This window comes from Hyla sarda, chromosome 9 (assembly GCF_029499605.1).
Source record: "Hyla sarda isolate aHylSar1 chromosome 9, aHylSar1.hap1, whole genome shotgun sequence".
Lineage (NCBI taxonomy): Eukaryota > Metazoa > Chordata > Amphibia > Anura > Hylidae > Hyla > Hyla sarda.
The window spans coordinates 13759813-13777820 of NC_079197.1; the positions used below are offsets into that span (position 1 = coordinate 13759813).

The 18008-nt window shown below is 45.0% G+C and overlaps 1 protein-coding gene across 9 annotated transcripts in view; it reads left to right on the forward strand.

The window, feature by feature from the left end:
* The window catches only part of CACNA1B (calcium voltage-gated channel subunit alpha1 B), a 324413-nt gene that overhangs the window by 273400 nt on the left and 33005 nt on the right, over positions 1 to 18008 (forward strand). For 6 of the 9 annotated variants that reach the window (XR_008847789.1, XM_056539457.1, XM_056539461.1 and 3 more), the window contains 5 exons: positions 7070 to 7186; positions 9321 to 9386; positions 11829 to 11920; positions 13420 to 13570; positions 14840 to 14967. Coding sequence is in view for 7 of the 9 variants with exons in the window: in XM_056539457.1 (XP_056395432.1) it covers positions 7070 to 7186; positions 9321 to 9386; positions 11829 to 11920; positions 13420 to 13570; positions 14840 to 14967 (554 nt within the window). In the remaining 2 variants the exon portion in view is untranslated. Of the gene's footprint in view, positions 1 to 7069; positions 7187 to 9320; positions 9387 to 11828; positions 11921 to 13419; positions 13571 to 14839; positions 14968 to 17188; positions 17286 to 18008 lie in introns of all 9 variants that reach the window. The other 3 variants (XR_008847788.1, XM_056539456.1, XM_056539462.1) reach the window with 1 other exon arrangement.

Consider the following 18008-nt stretch of genomic DNA (forward strand, 5'->3'; position numbering starts at 1 on the left):
CACCTCTGTCCATGTCAGGAACTGTCCAGAGCAGGAGAGATTTGCTATGGGGGATTTGCTCCTACTCTGGACAGTTCCTGACATGGACAGAGGTGTCAGCAGAGAGCACTGTGGACAGAATGGAACGATATTTATATAGAAGTAATTTACAAACCTGTTTAACTTTCTGGCACCAGTTGGTTTAAAAAAAATTTTTTTCCACCGGAGTACCCCTTTAAGAACTTTTCTTCACAATATAACCAGAGCACGGCACGGGGCCAGGTCTTCATTGTTCATTGCATAGTATGGGAAGATCTCTTCTAGCTATGTAATGCACATACTGCGCACCTATTTATATACCCCCATGATTGGACCATGTGTTTTTTGCCTCTTTAGGAAGGATAAAGCGCAGAGACTGGACAGTATGGCTATGTTCACATGGGCGAATGTCCGACGACATTTCTGTATGGACATTTCACCAACAGCGAAGCGCTAGCAGAACATGCCAGTGCATGGTAAGACCATGGTAGGACCATAGACGGCAAAGCATTTCCGTGCGGACTCTGCAGAAAGAATATACATGTCTATTCTTTCTGCGGACTCTGGAATTGGGATTTCCATCGTGTGAACATACCCTAACTGGTTAATGTGCTCATTGTACCTATGGGAAGTGTTTTGGCACCGTTACTAAGGTTAGAAAGCCTTAGGCTCGCTTAACACTTGTGCACTTGTACAACACACTTAGCATGTACACACTAAGCGTAGTACACTTGGCCGATATACATGAGCTCCCGGGTAAGTGTGGACAGGTTCTAGACTTGTGCTATTCATATATGGTATAAGAGTAGGCAACATGGACTGATGGAGCAAACCTTTAGCCAACGAATAGAAAAGAAAACATGCAGACATATCTAAACTCTATATAATATCTTAAAGGGGTATTCCAGGAAAAAACTTTTTTTTATATATAAACTGGCTCCAGAAAGTTGAACAGATTTGTAAATAACTTCTATTTAAAAATCTTAATCCTTTCAATAATTATCAGCTGCTGAAGTTGAGTTGTTGTTTCTGTCTGGCAACAGTGCTCTCTGCTGACATCTCTGCTTGTCTCGGGAACTGCACAGAGTAGAATAGGTTTGCTATGGGGATTTGCTTCTAAACTGGGCGGTTCCCAAAACACGTGTCATCACAGAGAACTAAGACTGAAAAGAACAACTCAAATTCAGCAGCTCATAAGTACTGAAAGGATGAAGATTTTTTAATAGAAGTAATTTACAAATTTGTTTAACTTTCTGGAGCCAGTTGATATATAAAAAAAAGTTTAAAGGGGTACTCTGGTGGAAAGCATTTATTTATTTATTTTATTTTAAATCAACTGGTGCCAGAAAGTTAAACAGATTTGTAAATTACTTCTATTAAAAAATCTTAATCATTCCAGTTCTTATCAGCTGCTGTATAATACAGAGGAAGTTCTTTTCTTTCTATACTGAATTTCATTCCTCTCTGTCCACGGTGCTCTCTGCTGACACCTCTGTCCATGTCAGGAACTGTCCAGAGCATCAGAGGTTTGCTATGGGGAATTGTTCCTGACATGGACAGAGTTCTTTTCTTTTTGAATTTCCTTTCTGTCTGACCACAGTGCTCTCTGCTGACACCTCTGTCCATTTTATGAACTGTCCAGAGTAGGAGCAAATCCCCATAGCAAACCTCTGAACAGAGGTGTCAGCAGAGAGCACTGTCGTCAGACTGGAAAGGAAATTCAAAAAGAAAAAAACTTCCTGTGGAGCATACTGCAGCTGATAAGTACTGGAAGGATTAAGATTTTTTTAATAGAAGTCATTTACAAATCTGTTTAACTTTCTGGCAGCAGTTGATTTAAAAAAAAAAAAAAAAAAAAAAAAAAGGGTCTTCCAGCGGAGTACCCCTTTAATGTCTAATGTACCAACTAGAGATGAGCGAACTTACAGTAAATTCGATTCATCACGAACTTCTCGGCTCGGCAGTTGATGACTTATCCTGCATAAATGAGTTCAGCTTTCAGGTGCTCCGGTGGGCTGGAAAAGGTGGATACAGATCCTAGGAAAGAGTCTCCTAGGACTGTATCCACCTTTTCCAGCCCACCGGAGCACCGGAAAGCTGAACTAATTTATGCAGGATAAGTCATCAACTGCCGAGCCGAGAAGTTCGTGACGAATCGAATTTACTGTAAGTTCGCTCATCTCTAGTACCAACCATAACTATGTTACCTGTCAAATACGAAAAAATAAATCTAAAAGGGACCTTGGGACCTGGTAAGGGACCTTGGGAACTGGATTTGAGTTTCTAAAGATGATGAAGAAGAACCCTAATAATGCACATTACTTTCCCTTTGATGAGTAGACTAGACTTTTTCCAACTTATGGGATCATTGTGGGAAAGGCTTGTCCTGCCATATAAGAAAACTGTAGGATTACTTATAAATGGGGTCCCTCTACTGTATGACATCCATATGGCCTAATAGAGTATAAGAAAATGGGTCAATCAGACGTCACATTTAGTGTTGAGCGCAAATTTTTATGAAATGCGAACTTTTACTGTGAATATCGGCACTTCCAGACTGGACACTGATCCTTTAACCCTTTCTTTTAGGTGAAAGATATAATTACGTATGCGCACTATGCGAATTTCATTACGAACTTTCGCATGAAAAAAACCAAGAACGAACATTGCGAATATGCGAATTTCGCGAACACAGGATGTATATTCGTCCATATATTCGCGAAATATCGCAAATTCGAATATGGCTCCCTGTCGCTCATCACTAATCACATTAAAGGGGTACTCCGGTACTAAGACATCTAATCCCCTATCCAAAGGATAGGGGATATGATGTCTGACCGCGGGGGTCCCGCCGCTGGGGACCCCCGCAATCTTGCATTCGGCAGCCACCTCTTTGAGCTGCACGCCGCGCTGCCAGCTCACAAAACTGCCGGGTGCCTACCACGGGGCCGGAGTATCGTGACGTCACGACTCCGCCCCCGTGTGATGTCGCTCCCCGCCACCCGCTATGCAAGTCTATGGGAGGGGGCGTCACGCCCCCTCCCATAGACTTGCATAGCGGGGGCGGGGGGTAACGTCACACGTGGGTGCCGAATGCAAGATTGCGGGGGTCCCCAGAGGCAGGGATAAGATGACTTAGGGCCGGAGTACCCCTTTAACACAACTAGACCAGGATCCTCTTAAGTGTCCTCTTAATTCTTCAACATTTTTGCTGCTAGAAAGAGATAAAAGGTAGATAAATTATGTAGAACCCTGAGCTGCTCAGCACTTACCTTCTCTTTACCCTACAAAAACCTGAATGTAATCCACAAAGAGGAAGAGGGACAGCGGTCACTGTGTGAAGACTCTAGTCAACTAACAATGGGGCTCACATATGGGATATACATGGGGACGGACTGAATAAGGGGGGGGGGGAGCTGGCCTTAGATCCGGGGATTTTTTGTACTACAGTGTCTGAATATCAGTGACCCCTGTTCCTCTGCATGTGACCTCAGCCATTGCATGGTGCAATTCAAGCTTGTAAGTGGGATGGATCATGTGAAACAGCATTGAGGGAACACAGAAAGCATGGTCTGTTGATCGGTTTGTACATGTTATTGGTGGAAACCAATAAAATATTCATCTTTAAGCTGACAAGACAAGAAGAATGTATAGGTATTCATCAAACCCCCATGATATTGGAGCAGAAAAGGAAAAGACGACTAGGCCTGGAGTGGTTATATGGCCATCACATCTGATACTATAAACAGGCTGGATGACAAGAACAAAGTAGACCCTAGTTACCCCATGAAAACCCTTTTGGGCCTTGAATGCTTGAGAGTTTAGTGGTCCAGTTGGACAACACACTAGTATAATATTTATGGGAACCTTACCTTTTTCTAGTAGGTTACTTCTGTTCCTCTTTGCCACCATCTTTAAAATGTCTTGGTTATAGGTCTGTTCCTGTCCGAGATGCTGCAAATCTGTTGAATCTTTTCCTGATTTTGACTCTGGCCACTCCTTGCCACCATGCCACTACAGTCACTTTATAAATGTCCATGGGTAGGATTTAAGAGCAAAGTCAGCTTATTGGGCCTGGCTAATCATATAATGCATATTGGGGTCCAGATATTCCCACAATGGCAGATGTTTGGGGAAAGAAGGCTCCGCCATGTTGGAATTCAACATGCCCAGTACTTAAAGAGGTACTGCAGCCAAAATGAACTTATCCACAGGATAGGGGATAAGTAGCCGATCGTGGGGGATCTGAGTGCTGGGACTCCCCCCAAACCCCCCCCCCTCCCCGCGCGCGATCTACAGACGGGGCCCGGCTCTGAGTGTGGAGCACATGTAGTAGAAGGCACACGCTCCATTGATTTCTATGGGAGCTCCAAAGAGACCAGAGTCCAGCACTCGGAAATCATCAGCGCTCCCATAAAAATCAACGACAAACACGCTCCTCACTGAGCCAGATGGGGTCCCGTTCCGGAGATCGCAGGGGGTCCCAGTGGTCGGACCCCCTTGATCAGCTACTTATTCCCTATCCTATCCCATTTTGGCTGCAGTAACCCTTTAAGAGAGATAATCCACCTCCAGAGGTATCTGAAAAAGCTCTATTCCCCTTTCCCCATTGAGAACACCTTTGGCCAAACTCACCAAGCATGTGCGTAGGGAGGACGGGAGAGATAGCTGTTGGCAAAGTTAATACCCGTCTGACGGCTATTTTAGGTGTATGGCCACCTATACATAAAAACAAACCCTTATAGCATCTGCCATAAAGAAAGAACAGACTAGTCCTCTAATAAAAGCTATATAGTCAACAAAAAGGGAATAGTTAGTGTAGTTGGGCTCCGGCAGTTGGAGACCAATGACATTCATTATACGAAATGTTTTTGTTTTGTGGCTTTCAGCCCAATTTGGATCTTGTTTCATTGTAGAATGACTATTTGACTAGACATTTAGTTATCATTTCATACGTGTGATTTCTATTTGTACAGTAGGTGTAGAAGTGAAGTTTTACCCATTCGGCCCATTCCAAACACAACAGAATCTGTAGACTTCCTCCTCACTCTCCCGCATATTCATTTCGTTTTCACCTTTTATTTCCTTTCCATTGTCCTCAATTCTATCCTATCTATGCATCCATCCCAATCACTTTTCGTCTCTCGCTTCTCTGTCAGATTGTAGCCCGCAGGTCGGCTCTGCTTCTGCTTTTAATACTCTGCTTATGTGACCTCGCGGGAAGGGGAATTGTATGAGAAGCATGCTGGAGCTCGGGGGCTGAAAAGCGCATTGAGCAATGGTGGGGTGGGCGGAGGGGATGTGGAGAGAAGCATGGAATGATAACAGACAAACAAGACTCGCCATCGAGTGGATAATAGGGTCAATGTACCCTACCCCCCCCCCCCAAAAGCCATAAATTTGGACCCCCTGAATTCCCGTATGACCCAACAGTTTTGTTGAAAAAAAAAAAACGAGAGTGCTTTTTGGACCAAAAATGGACCTGTGGACTGATGGAAGAGACCTTTAGCCAATGAATAGAAAAGAAAACACGCACACATATCTAAACTCTATATAATGTCTTAAATGGGCACGGTCAGATACAGTAACTTTTGATATGTTATAAAGCATGCAAAAACAATATGTTTTGCATTTGCTTTCATCAGAAAAATTTTCAGTATTTCATACTGAAAAAGCCAGTCAAAAAAGTGGCCACTAGGGGTCCCCCCTGCCTCCTTGGACACATACCAGTCTTGCAGTGTCCAGTGGCCATGGACACGTCATGGACACCATGAGTGATTGACAGGGCTGCAGGCAGGTCCAGGGCCCTCTGTGAGTCAGAGCAGAGTGAGGGAGGGGGAGGAGTCATCACAGTGAGGAGAAGAGAGGAACACGCCCCCATGCCTCTGCATGGACAGAAACCTCACTGAGCAATGGTGGAAGTATATAAAGGTAATTCTGAGGGAAATTATAGGTCGTAGACACATAAAATTTGGATGTACATGATCAGGATGAGGTACTGAGCAACATATAACAGTTACAGGTACGCTTTAGACTAGTGGTCTGAAACTGTGGCCCCCCCAGATGTTGCAACACTTCAACTCCCAGCATGCCCGGACAGCCAACGGCTGGAGGGCCACAGTTTGAGACCACTGTCTTAGCCCTTTAAGATCATCGTAGGCATGAAAATAACTTTACCATTTCTGATTGATCATTTCAATCTGATGGACCTCTTCATAAACACCCAAAAATCTATTGACTTTTCCAGTCCTAATCTTCAGGCATACATACCCTGAAACTACTATATGGCCTAGTTTTTGGGTTTCCATTTCCCTGCCCCATGGGAAGTGGGAACCTAGACATGGAAACACCTCCTCCAAGCTCCTAGAGGGACAACTTTAGGTATCGCACCATCTTGATGTGATCTGTCAACAGGAGAAAGACCCAGGGCTGAGGCAAGGATTTTTGCCCCCCTAGGCAAAAGCTAATTTTGCTGCTTCCTTGACTCCACCCATTGGCCCACCCTTTGACACGCCCCACTTTACTACTGGGGTAGTAAAAACCTCCTCCTCATGCTGCTGGCTGAGCGAGTGGTTCGAATGCTGGTTGTCTAACTTTCTTGCGGCAGGCAGAGCAGCGCCCCCCATCAAGAGGGCGCTCTAGGCTGCCTGTTTTGCCTAGAGACAGAGCCGGCCCTGGAAAGACCCACTTAGCTCAAGCTCTCTTCTGTTCCAGTCCCTGGTCCGGGGTCCTCCAATATCATCATTCCAATTCGATAAAAACACCCTACCTTTGGAAGCATTTTATCTTAGTTGAGATAGGGGTGGATACCTGAGATGACCGACTAACACGATTGCAAGATGACAGGTTGCATGTGATTGTATATAAATTTTCCCTCCTGGTCTTTCAAGTGTCGGCAAGCTGCAAGTTCTGTGCTTGATAATGGAATGAAGTGAAGTGGGCTTGGCTTATTTTGCTGGGTGGAGCACGCTGGAAAATACAAGACAAACAACGTTAATACCAATTGCCGAAAACCTGTATAAATTTACTTAAAAAATGTTATCTGTTCCAGGAAAATTTCATCAATCTGAGTTTCCTGCGACTCTTTCGAGCTGCTCGGCTGATCAAACTGTTGCGTCAGGGTTACACCATCCGCATCCTTCTCTGGACCTTTGTGCAGTCTTTTAAGGTTTGCTCAACCGGCAATGAAAATAAAAATGTTCCATAAACATGTCAAACGCCCGGGGCTGTATCTATAACAAGGGGGCATCCCCTACGTCTAGAGGAAATAAGGTTTATACACCAGTACAGACGGGGGGTTCTTTACTGTAAGAGCAGTGAGACTGTGGAACTCTTTCCCAGAGGAAGTGGTCATGGTGAACTCAATCAAAGAGATCATGAGGGGCCTGGATACATTTTTTGAGATTAGGAAAGGAGCCCCCGTTATCTCCTGAACGGGGTCCTGTCAGTCTGCTGAAAGCGGCCTTTCCGACCCCCCAGGAAGCCGCAGCCGACACACTCCCTCTTTGTATCTGTATGGGATACATGGAGGGGTGTGTCCGCCGCCACTCCGTGCTGGGTCGGCACGCCCCCTTCCAACAGACTGCCGGGGCCCCGTTCAGGAGATCGTACGGGGTCCCAGCGGTCAGACCTCCCACTATCTATAACTTATCCCGATTCCAAAGGATAAGTTGTCTTTCTCTACAGAACACCATTAATAACATTACAGGTTATGGAGACTAGATTTATGGGGATAAAACGTTAATCCAAGGATTTATTCCCCATATTTGGAGTCAGGAAGGAATTTCCCCCCCTGATATGGGGCAATTGGCATCAGCCTCATTAGGTTTTTTTTGCTTTCCTCTGGATCAACACAGTAGGGACACAATAAGGATATAGGAGGACCTTGATGGACTCTGGTCTTTTTCCCACCTTATGAACTACGTAACACGTCAAACATTGGCATTGAAGTATATGCTGCCAACTTGTGTCCATTACCAAGCGTTGTGGGCCAATGCCAACTAACGAGACTTTCATGGCCAGCTCCATTTGTTGTTAGAGAGTCTATTATAACAGTGTATAATCACAGAAGAAAAAGAAAAAAATCCGGCACTGTCTCTTTAATCCTAGTAAGTGATACGTGCAGTAATGGAAATAGTTTTTGCGGTTAGGTTTGGTCCTATGAGTGGTGCTACACGCTGAACAATGGAGAGCATAATAGAATCACCTAAAGAAGGAAGCGGAGTAACTCACCCAGGTAGTCAAAGACGATGCAGCTTGTCAGGTCATGACCAGGCGACGTAGAAGCGGAAGGTGGAACGGGGGGAATCAGGCGTCGGGCCGCAGCCGTATCGCACCTTGTGGTGCTTCGTCAGGCCCCTGTGGGTGCCTGACGAAGCACCACAAGGGGCGATACGGCTGTGGCCTGACGCCCCCTTCCAGCAGTCTGCCGAGGCCCCGTTCAGGAGATCGTAGGGGGTCCCAGCGGTCGGATCTCCCACGATCTATAACTTATCCCCTATCCAAAGGATAAGTTGTCTTCCACTACAGGGTCAAAGACGATGCAGCTTGTCAGGTCACGATCAGGCGACGTAGAAGCGGGTAGGCGAAAGGTGGTACTGAGGGAGTCAGGCGTCGGACCACAGCCGTATCGCCCCTTGTGGTGCTTCGTCAGGCCCCTGCGGGGCCTGACGAAGCACCACAAGGGGCGATACGGCTGTGGCCCGACGCCTTATTCTCCCCGTTCCACCTTCCGCCTCCCCGCTTCTACGTCGCCTGATCATGACCTGATTGCTGCATCGTCTTTGACTACCTGGGGGAGTTGCTCCTCTTCCTTCTTTATGTGATTCTATTATAACAGTGTTTTGTTGTTGTGTTTTTGCCCCAGCGTTCAGAACATTTTCGTCACGATGTCACGGCCACGCCCCTCATGACATCATGCCACGCCCCTCAATGCAAGTCTATGTCGGGGGCGTGACGACTGCCACGCCCCCTCCATCGACTTTCATTGAGGGAGCGTGGCGTGACGTGACGAGGGGTGTGGCCGTGACTTCACGACCCCGCCGTCTGCACCCAGCATTCTAAACGAACGTCGGGTACTGCACAGAGATTGCAGGGGTCCCAGCGGCGGGACCCCTACGATCAGACATCTTATCCCCCTAACCTTTGGATAAGATGTCTAGAGGCGGAGTACCCCTTTAAGACCATTACACAGTTTTATTTAGATTAATTCAGCTAAATTTAGATAAATGGCTATATACATTTATGCAGTATTTGAAGAAAATGTTTGCTGTAACTATTTGCACCACTTTGTCTCCCTATAGGCCCTGCCATACGTCTGCCTCCTTATTGCAATGCTATTCTTCATCTACGCCATCATTGGGATGCAGGTAAGTGACCACTGCTGGTGGCTGCATTGCCCGACATATCTATTTTACAATGAAAGAAACTAAACTACTGTGCACGTTAGATAACAACTTGTTAGTTGTCTATGTGGATGCTTTTCCTACAAGTCAGGGTTCAACTCCTTTAAGAAGCCTTAAAACATGACTGAGGATTTAACAAGCCAAGCTAGAAACTCCCCAGAAGGGGGATATTGCACATATGTAGATGGCAGTTTCAGGGTTGTTGCACTTTGTTAGTTCAGAAAAGGGTGCTGTTGGCTGGCTGCAGAGAGGTCTACTGTTGTGGGACTAAATGCTTCTCTTTGAAGAGTGCTATAAAGATCTGTGGAGACTTACAAGCCATTAACGCTCCACTGGAAATTCTGGGAAGAAGGATATGCAAAGCAGCTCTCTAATGATACATTTTGGAGGTAGCCTTTCCTACAAATCAGTGTTCCACTCCTTTAAGAAGCCTTAGAACATGACTGGGGATTTAATTACCCAATCTAGAAACTCCACAGAATGGGGAAATGCACACATGTAGATGGCGGTTTCAGGGTTGTTGCACTTTGTCAGTACAGAACAGGGTGCAGGATGGCTGCAGAGAGGTCTACTGTTGTGAGACCAAATGTTTCTCTTTGAAGAGAGTGCCATAAAGATCTTTGGAGACTTACAAGCCATTTATGCTTCACTGGCAAGAAGGATGTGCAAAGCAGCTTGCTAATACCACCTTTGGAGGTAGCCTTTCCAACAAGTCAGTGTCAAGCTCCTTTAAGAAGCCTTAGAACATGACTGGGGATTTAATAAACCAAGCCAGAAACTCCACAGAAGTGAAAGTTACCCACAGGGTTGTAGTCCCTTGTCAGCACAGAGCAGGGTTCTGGCTGGCTGCAGAGAGGTCTATCAATGTGAGACCAAAGGGGAAATGTTTCCCCTTAAGAAGAGCCTCATAAACTTATAGGCCATTTATGCTCTCCATGTCTTGACGCTCACCTCAAGAAGAAACATTACCTCTTTGGTCCCATCTTGGCCAAACATACGTTCTCCCTATAGAGGCAGGTTTGTGAGTTTCTTCTGGGAGCATCGAGAATATAGAAACATAAAATGTGCAGATAAGAACCATTTGGCCCAACAGGCAAACATTTTATCTCCAAGAGTATACTTTAAGGTAGCGGACTGCAGCAGAATTGGGATCCTGATTGGACTCCTCAATCCTGATTGGACACACATGTTGCGGGAGTGGGAATAAGAAAATGTTCTCACGCTGGAGCACCGCAGTACTCCTTTAATGGGATACTCTGGAAAACATTTTTTTATTTTTAAATCAACTGGTGCCAGAAAATTAAACAGATTTCTAAATGACTTCTATTAAAAAATCTTAATCCTTCCAGTACTTATCAGCTGCTGTATGCTCCACAGGAAGTCCTTTTCTTTTTGAATTTCTTTTTTGTCTGTCCACAGTGCTCTCTGCTGACACCTCTCTCCATGTCCGGAATTGTCCAGAGCAGGAGAGGTTTGCTATGGGGATTTGTTCCTACTCTGGACGGTTCCTAAACTGGACAGAGGTGTCAGCAGAGAGCACTATGGGCAGACAGAAAGGAGGAAATTCAAAAAGAAAACGGTGGAACATACTGCAGCTGTTAAGTAGTGGGAGGATTAAGATTTGTAAATAGAAGTCATTTACAAATTCGTTTAACTTTCTGGCACCAGTTGATTTAAAAAAAAATCAACCTTTAAGGACATAATAATCATAAATTCAATAGAAAAATTCTAAAATGGTTGAGAGTCACTGACTTTTCCAGTGGAGTACCCCTTTAATGTGTAGTTTAATCTGTTGACAAATATTGCTGAACCATTTAAAGGGTAACTCTCATTAAAACAAATTTTTGCTATTGCATTCCTTGTGGTAAATAAAAAATATTTCTAATATACTTTGTTTAAAAAGTATAACGTTTTCTATGTTTTATTTGTGCTTAAAAAAGCTCAAGAGCACATTTTCCCCCATCTCATACACAGACTTTGGACCAAGGTCCAAACACAGAAAGTGCAGCCTGGAGTGCTGAGGAGGGGGGGGGGGGGGTCCAGCCTCATCCAATCATAGCTCCTCTCACACTTAACTGCCATATGCTGTTGGTTGGACACCCCCCCCCCCCCCTCAGCACTCCAGGCTGCACTTCCTGTGTTTGGACTTCGGTCCTAAGTCTGTGTATGAGATCAGGGAAAAAGTGCTCTTGAGCTTTTTTAAGCACAAATAAAACATAGAAAACTTCATTTTATTTAATCAAAGTATATTAGAAATATTTTTTATTTACCATAAGGAGTGCAATAGCAAAATTTTTTTTAATGAGAGTTACCCATTTAAAGGAAATCTGTAGGATTCTAGGGGGTAGATATCTGTATTGTATGTGTCCAGCAGATACAATAATTCTTGTTATTTTCATGTCTCAGGTCTTTGGGAACATTGCCTTGGTGGATGACAACGCGATCAACAGACACAATAACTTCCGCACCTTTTTTCAAGCCTTAATGCTCCTGTTTAGGTAAAAATTCACATCTGCATTGGGGTTTTTCCTGTTTCCGGTGAACATATATGTCAGGATTGCTTACATATGTACTTATGGCAAAAGTGTGTGCGATTTAGTATAGGCATACAGCAGCGGTCTTCAAACTGTGGCCCTCCAGCTGTTGCAAAACTACAAATCCCAGCATGCCCGGACAGCCAACGGCTGTCCGGGCATGCTGGGAATTGTAGTTTTGCAACATCTGGAGGGCCACCGTTTGAAGACCACTGGAGTATAGTATCACGCATCAATCATTTAAAGGAGTTCTCCAACAATTACAAGTAAGGCTGGGTTCACATTACGTCTTCCCCCGTACGGGAGCGCATACGGCAGGGGGGAGATAAAACCTCGCGCTCCCGTATGCCTTCTTATGCGCTCCTGTATGTAATTCGTTTCAATGAGCCGGCCGCAGTGAAACGTTCAGTCCGGTCGGCTCATTTTTGCGCTGCATGCGCTTTTTCCCCGGACCTAAAACTGTGGTCAACCACGGTTTTAGGTCCGGTTGTAAAAGCGCATACGGTGCAAAAATGAGCCGACCGGACCGAACGTTTCACTCCGGCCGGCTCATTGAAATTAATTACATACAGGAGTGCATAGAAAGGCATACAGGAGCGCGGGGTTTCAGCTCCCTCCTTCCGTATGCGCTCCCCTATGGGGGAAAACGTAATGTGAACCCAGCCTAAGTTCAGTGAATACGCTGAACATAGGGAAAAACAGGTCTTTTAGCTCTATTGGTGCATGTAAGTAAATGTTTTAGAATGCGTTAACTGTCTGCAAATTGCTCACAAAGGACGCATTTCAAATGGGCACTCTCATTAAAACTAATTTTTGCTAATGCTCTGCTTATGGTAAATATAAATCTTTCTAATTTCCTTTTTTTTTTAAATAAAAAAGTTTTCTACTTATCCAGAGTACATCCCCCCCCCCATCTTTTGCACATACTTTGGACTCCTGCTGGCCTGGCAGAAGTCCAAAATCATGAAATGCAGCCTGGAGTGCTGAGGAGGGTGTGTGCAGCCTTAGCCAATCATAGCTCATCTCACACTGAACTGCTCTGGGCTTTGTGTAGCAGAGTGAGGGAGGAAGTTCTCCCCTGTATGGCTTCAGATGATCTCACGCCTGCTGGGGAACGCCCCTTCCCAGTCTGTGAATCTGACTGAGCAGAAAATACAGAGCAATATCAAGGCAGAGAACTAAATTTTTTTAAAAATAAAGGCAGGGGGGGGGGGGGGTTTATCATGATGGGGGCAGTGACCTGGGAGGATTATAACATTTAACAAGATGATGAGGTACTCTTTAAATTCCACAAGCCACCATCTTCTTCATTGACCTGTGTTCATCTTTCTGTAGGGTAATGGAAGTCACACCCAGTATGTTGTAAAGGATCTTAGAGCACTTTTATAGCCCGTAGGGGGCATTTCATGGTAAGATGTAGAGGGCCTGAAGGAAGTAACACTGTGCTTTATCCCTTCTTGTAGGAGTGCCACGGGAGAAGGCTGGCACGATATTATGCTCTCTTGTCTCAGCAACAGGCCATGTGACCCACGCTCCGGCAATAGCAAAGACGAATGTGGAAGTGACTTTGCCTATTTCTATTTCGTCTCCTTCATTTTCCTGTGCTCTTTCCTGGTGAGTAACCCTAATGTAGTCTTCACACAGCAGCTCAGCAAAGGGTACCAAATGGGGCACCCAAAGCTGGCCACATCATATAAAGCAGTTACAGCCATTCTGGCCCACTGGAGTACCAGTAGGTTCTATGATGGGCCCAGGCTCTGACCCGGCAATGGGCACACAAGTTACCATATTGCCTTATCAATGGAAGTATACTGAATGGCAAGTCATACATAGGAGCTAAGAAAAGACCAATGCTAAAGGAGTTATCCTTAAGATAGGCCATCAATATTAGATAGGTCTTAGCATCAGAAAGATAAGTGCTTGTGGGTGTAGAGGGAGAGGTATTAGCAATAAAGAGGTAAAGTGCTCATTGGTGTATAGGGAGGGGTATTATCAGTAGTGAGGGAAGTGCTTATGGGTGTACAGGGAGAGGAATTAGCAGTAGAAAGAGGGAAGTGCTCACAGGTGTATAGGGAGGGGTATTATCAGTAGTGAGGGAAGGGCTTATGGGTGTACAGGGAGAGGTATTAGCAATAGAAAGAGGGAAGTGCTCACAGGTGTATAGGGAGAGGTATTAGCAGTAGAGAGGGAAGTGCTCATGGATGTATAAGGAGAGTTATTCTCAGTAGAGGGAAGTGCTCATGGTTGTACAGGGAGGGGTATTAGAGTAGAGAGGGAAGTGTTTATGGGTGTATAGGGAGAGTTATTAGCAGTAGTGAGGGAAGTGCTCATGGGTGTATAGGGAGAGGTATTAGCAGTAGACAGGGAAGTGCTCATGGGTGTATAGGGAGAGTTATTAGCAGTATTGAGGGAAGTGCTCATGGGTGTATAGGGAGAGGTATTAGCAGTAGAGAGGGAAGTGCTCATGGGTGTATAGGGAGAGTTATAAGCAGTAGTGAGGGAAGTGCTCATGGGTGTATAGGGAGAGGTATTAGCAGTAGAGAGGGAAGTGCTCATGGGTGTATACAGAGAGTTATTAGCAGTTTTGAGGGAAGTGCTCATGGGTGTATAGGGAGAGGTATTAGCAGTAGAGAGGGAAGTGCTCATGGGTGCATAGGGAGCGGTATTAGCAGTAGAGAGGGAAAGGCTAAAGGCTGTCAGGGCATGCTGAGAGTTGTAGTTTTGCAACAGGTGGAGGCACACTGGTTGGGGAACACTGACATAGAGAGACATATACCTGTCAATATCATTGTTCGTGTGGCTGTTATAAATAAATTTTTTATATATAATGCTATATCTGATAAAATAATATTTTTTCTTCCTGTCTTCTCTGTTCCTGAGTAGATGCTCAATCTTTTTGTGGCCGTCATAATGGACAATTTTGAATACCTAACGCGCGACTCGTCCATTTTGGGTCCCCATCATCTGGATGAGTTTATACGTGTCTGGGCCGAGTATGACCCCGCTGCTTGGTATGTCAATTGTTTGGTTTGACAATTGTATAGAACTTGTCATTAAGCCACACCAATAGTCTATAAGCCCAATATAAGCACATTTTTCACATTGTAATATTAGGTATGAGATTAAGTTATATACTGTTCATACGAATGTACCTTATATACCATTATAGACTAGTGTTACTACTTCTAATAGTATTGCTATGGATAATGATAGTTATATTGAATTCATGTGAAGGAAATACAAATAATTTATAGTGCTTTAAAGCTATCCCTCCAAATTCCTCCATTCACATGAACATCAAACTCTGCCAAGTGTATTCTGAATTGAAAGAGGAGGGGTAAGCCGCAGTCAGACTTTCCATAAACTAGAGGATCAGGCAGTTAAAATGTTTCCTCCTTTCTGGGGAACTGCAATGATAATTAACTTATCCCCTATTCACAGGATAGAGGATAAATGTCAGATTGTAGGGGGTCGGACCGCTGGGACCCCACATGATCTCTGAGAAGAGACCAGAGTGCTGTACTCAGGCATCTCCCGCACTCCCATAAAAATGAATGGAGCGCATGCCAACCCCGGCACATGCTCCTCTCAAAGAGCTGGGCCCGTTCAGGAGATTGCGGGGGGTTCCAGCGGTCAGACCCCTCCCCCCCCAGATTTCAGAAACTTATCCTCTATCCTGTGGATAGGGAAAAAGTAACTTTTCGCTGCACAACCCCTTTAACGTCATCTTTCTTGGGAGAATTGGGAGGCCCCCATACATATTAGATGGTTGGCTGTTACCACCTATGTCAGCAGCTTCCACTGACATTTGTTGAATGTGTATGGGGACCTATAGACATAGGGGTTGGACATGCAGCTGCTATGGGACTTATGGAGAATGGGCCCAGCTGTGCGCTGCCCATACCACAATACATGTTTTTATAGGCAAGAGGATAACATTAGCTTTAGAAGAAGGGGCCCCATTTAAAATTTGCTTTGGGATCGCCCCTCATCTACATTTATGTCCTATGCACCAGTTTTTCTATATGTTTCCCAATAAGGACTATACTGGCTGACCATATGGCTGCTATGGGGCCCTTCACCTGGTTGTTCCCCCATCCTGGTTCCTTTTACTAATGGTATCCTATGGGTCATGGGAAAGCAAAGGGGGCGTTAAAGGGGCACTCCATCCCTAGACTTCTTATCCCCTATCCAAAGGATATGGGCTAAGATGTATGATTGGCGGGGGTCCCGCAGCTGGGACCCCCGCAATCTCTTTGCAGCACCCAGCATAAGTTTAGAATGCTGGGTGCCGGCAGTGGGGGTTGTGATGTCACGACCACGCCCCTCGTGACATCACACCATGTCCCCTCAATGCAAGTCTATGGGAGGGGGCATGGCGACCGCCATGCCCCCTCCCATAGACTTGCATTGAGGGGACATGGTGTGACGCCACTAGGGGCGTGGTCTTGATATCACACCGCCCGCTCCAAGCGTTTGAAACAAAATGTTCCAAATGATGGGGCAGCAGAGTACCCCTTTTTTTTTTAAATCAACTGGTGCCAGAAAGTTAAACAGATTTGTAAATTACTTCTATTAAAAAAATCTTAATCCTTCCAGTACCTATTAGCTGCTGAATACTACAGAGGAAATTCTTTTCTTTTTGGAACACAGAGCTCTCTGCTGACATCATGAGCACAGTGCTCTCTGCTGACATCTCTGTCCATTTTAGGAACTGTCCAGAGCAGCATATGTTTGTTATGGGGATTTTCTCCTACTCTGGACAGTTCTTAAAATGGACAGAGATGTCAGCAGAGAGCACTGTGTTCCAAAAAGAGAACAATTTCCTCTGTAGTATTCAGCAGCCAATAAGTACTGGAAGGATTAAGATTTTTTAACAGAAGTAATTTACAAATATGTTTAACTTTCTGGCACCAGTTGATTTAAAAGAAAAATGAAAAGTTTTCCATCGGAGTACCCCTTTAACACTTGACCTTTCTGTCCTGGGGGTCAAAACCAAACGTCGTGATAGGAGGCCCATTTAGATATTTCCTATGGGGCCCCCTTTCTTCTATATACACCCGTTTCCCAATGAATTCTGCATTTGTGCTTTGTACTGTCACTTATATAATTTAGTTTTTACATAGAAATGGTTTAAAAAAAAAAAGTTAAGTGTTTTTCTTTCTAATCCTTTTATTTCTTATTCTTTTCCTTTTTGTCAGTCCATGATATACTGTATTGTTCTTTTTCTAGTTGCCGTATTCACTATAAGGATATGTACAATTTATTGCGTGTTATTGCCCCTCCACTGGGGCTGGGGAAACGCTGCCCATCGCGGGTGGCTTACAAGGTTTGCAGCCAAAAAGCCAGTTTGCATCCATACCAATCGGGGTTCAAAGCAGTCTGATAAAATTCTGAGGGGCTGCGCCTGCATGGGAACGCGAGGCTAGCCCCGCCCCCCTTCATCATGCTTTATACCCTGCCAACCAGGCCACCAGGTAGCTTCACCGGAGAGATAACCAGCGGTGATATGGTAACCAAGTGGGCGGGAGGGTTATCGGGACTTATATGGGACTTGTGCATGGGACAATGACGCCGTCTTCTCTATAGTGTTGCTGCCTGGTGCCTCCGTCCAAGCATGATGATCAGAATAGATTTATCCCCTTCAATGCTGCAGGGGAATGTGTTGCACTTGACATTGAAGGGTCTAAACTGGCACCCCTATGGTAAAGACAAGGGGCATTGCAATGTCACCTTGTCCTCTCTCTGCTCAAGACCTGAACATCGGTATCAGCGAAAGGGTTTGAACAGAAAGAAAGTGAATCCTCCCCCCACCCGACTAACCTTCGCTCACCTCAATGATGCAAAAAAACATACCTGTGCTTGGGTGACAGGAGTGTTCAGTATCAGGATAATCAGATATGTTTTTTTTGTCTGTTTCCTTCCCATTCTCGCCCCCCTGCTCGGCCTTCATCTCTTTCTTCTGCTTGTCTGTCCTCTTCCTTCTTCCCATCTTCCTTCTCGACCCTTGTGGGTTATGTAATGTTTTTGTCTTCACGCAATTTTTTGTCCC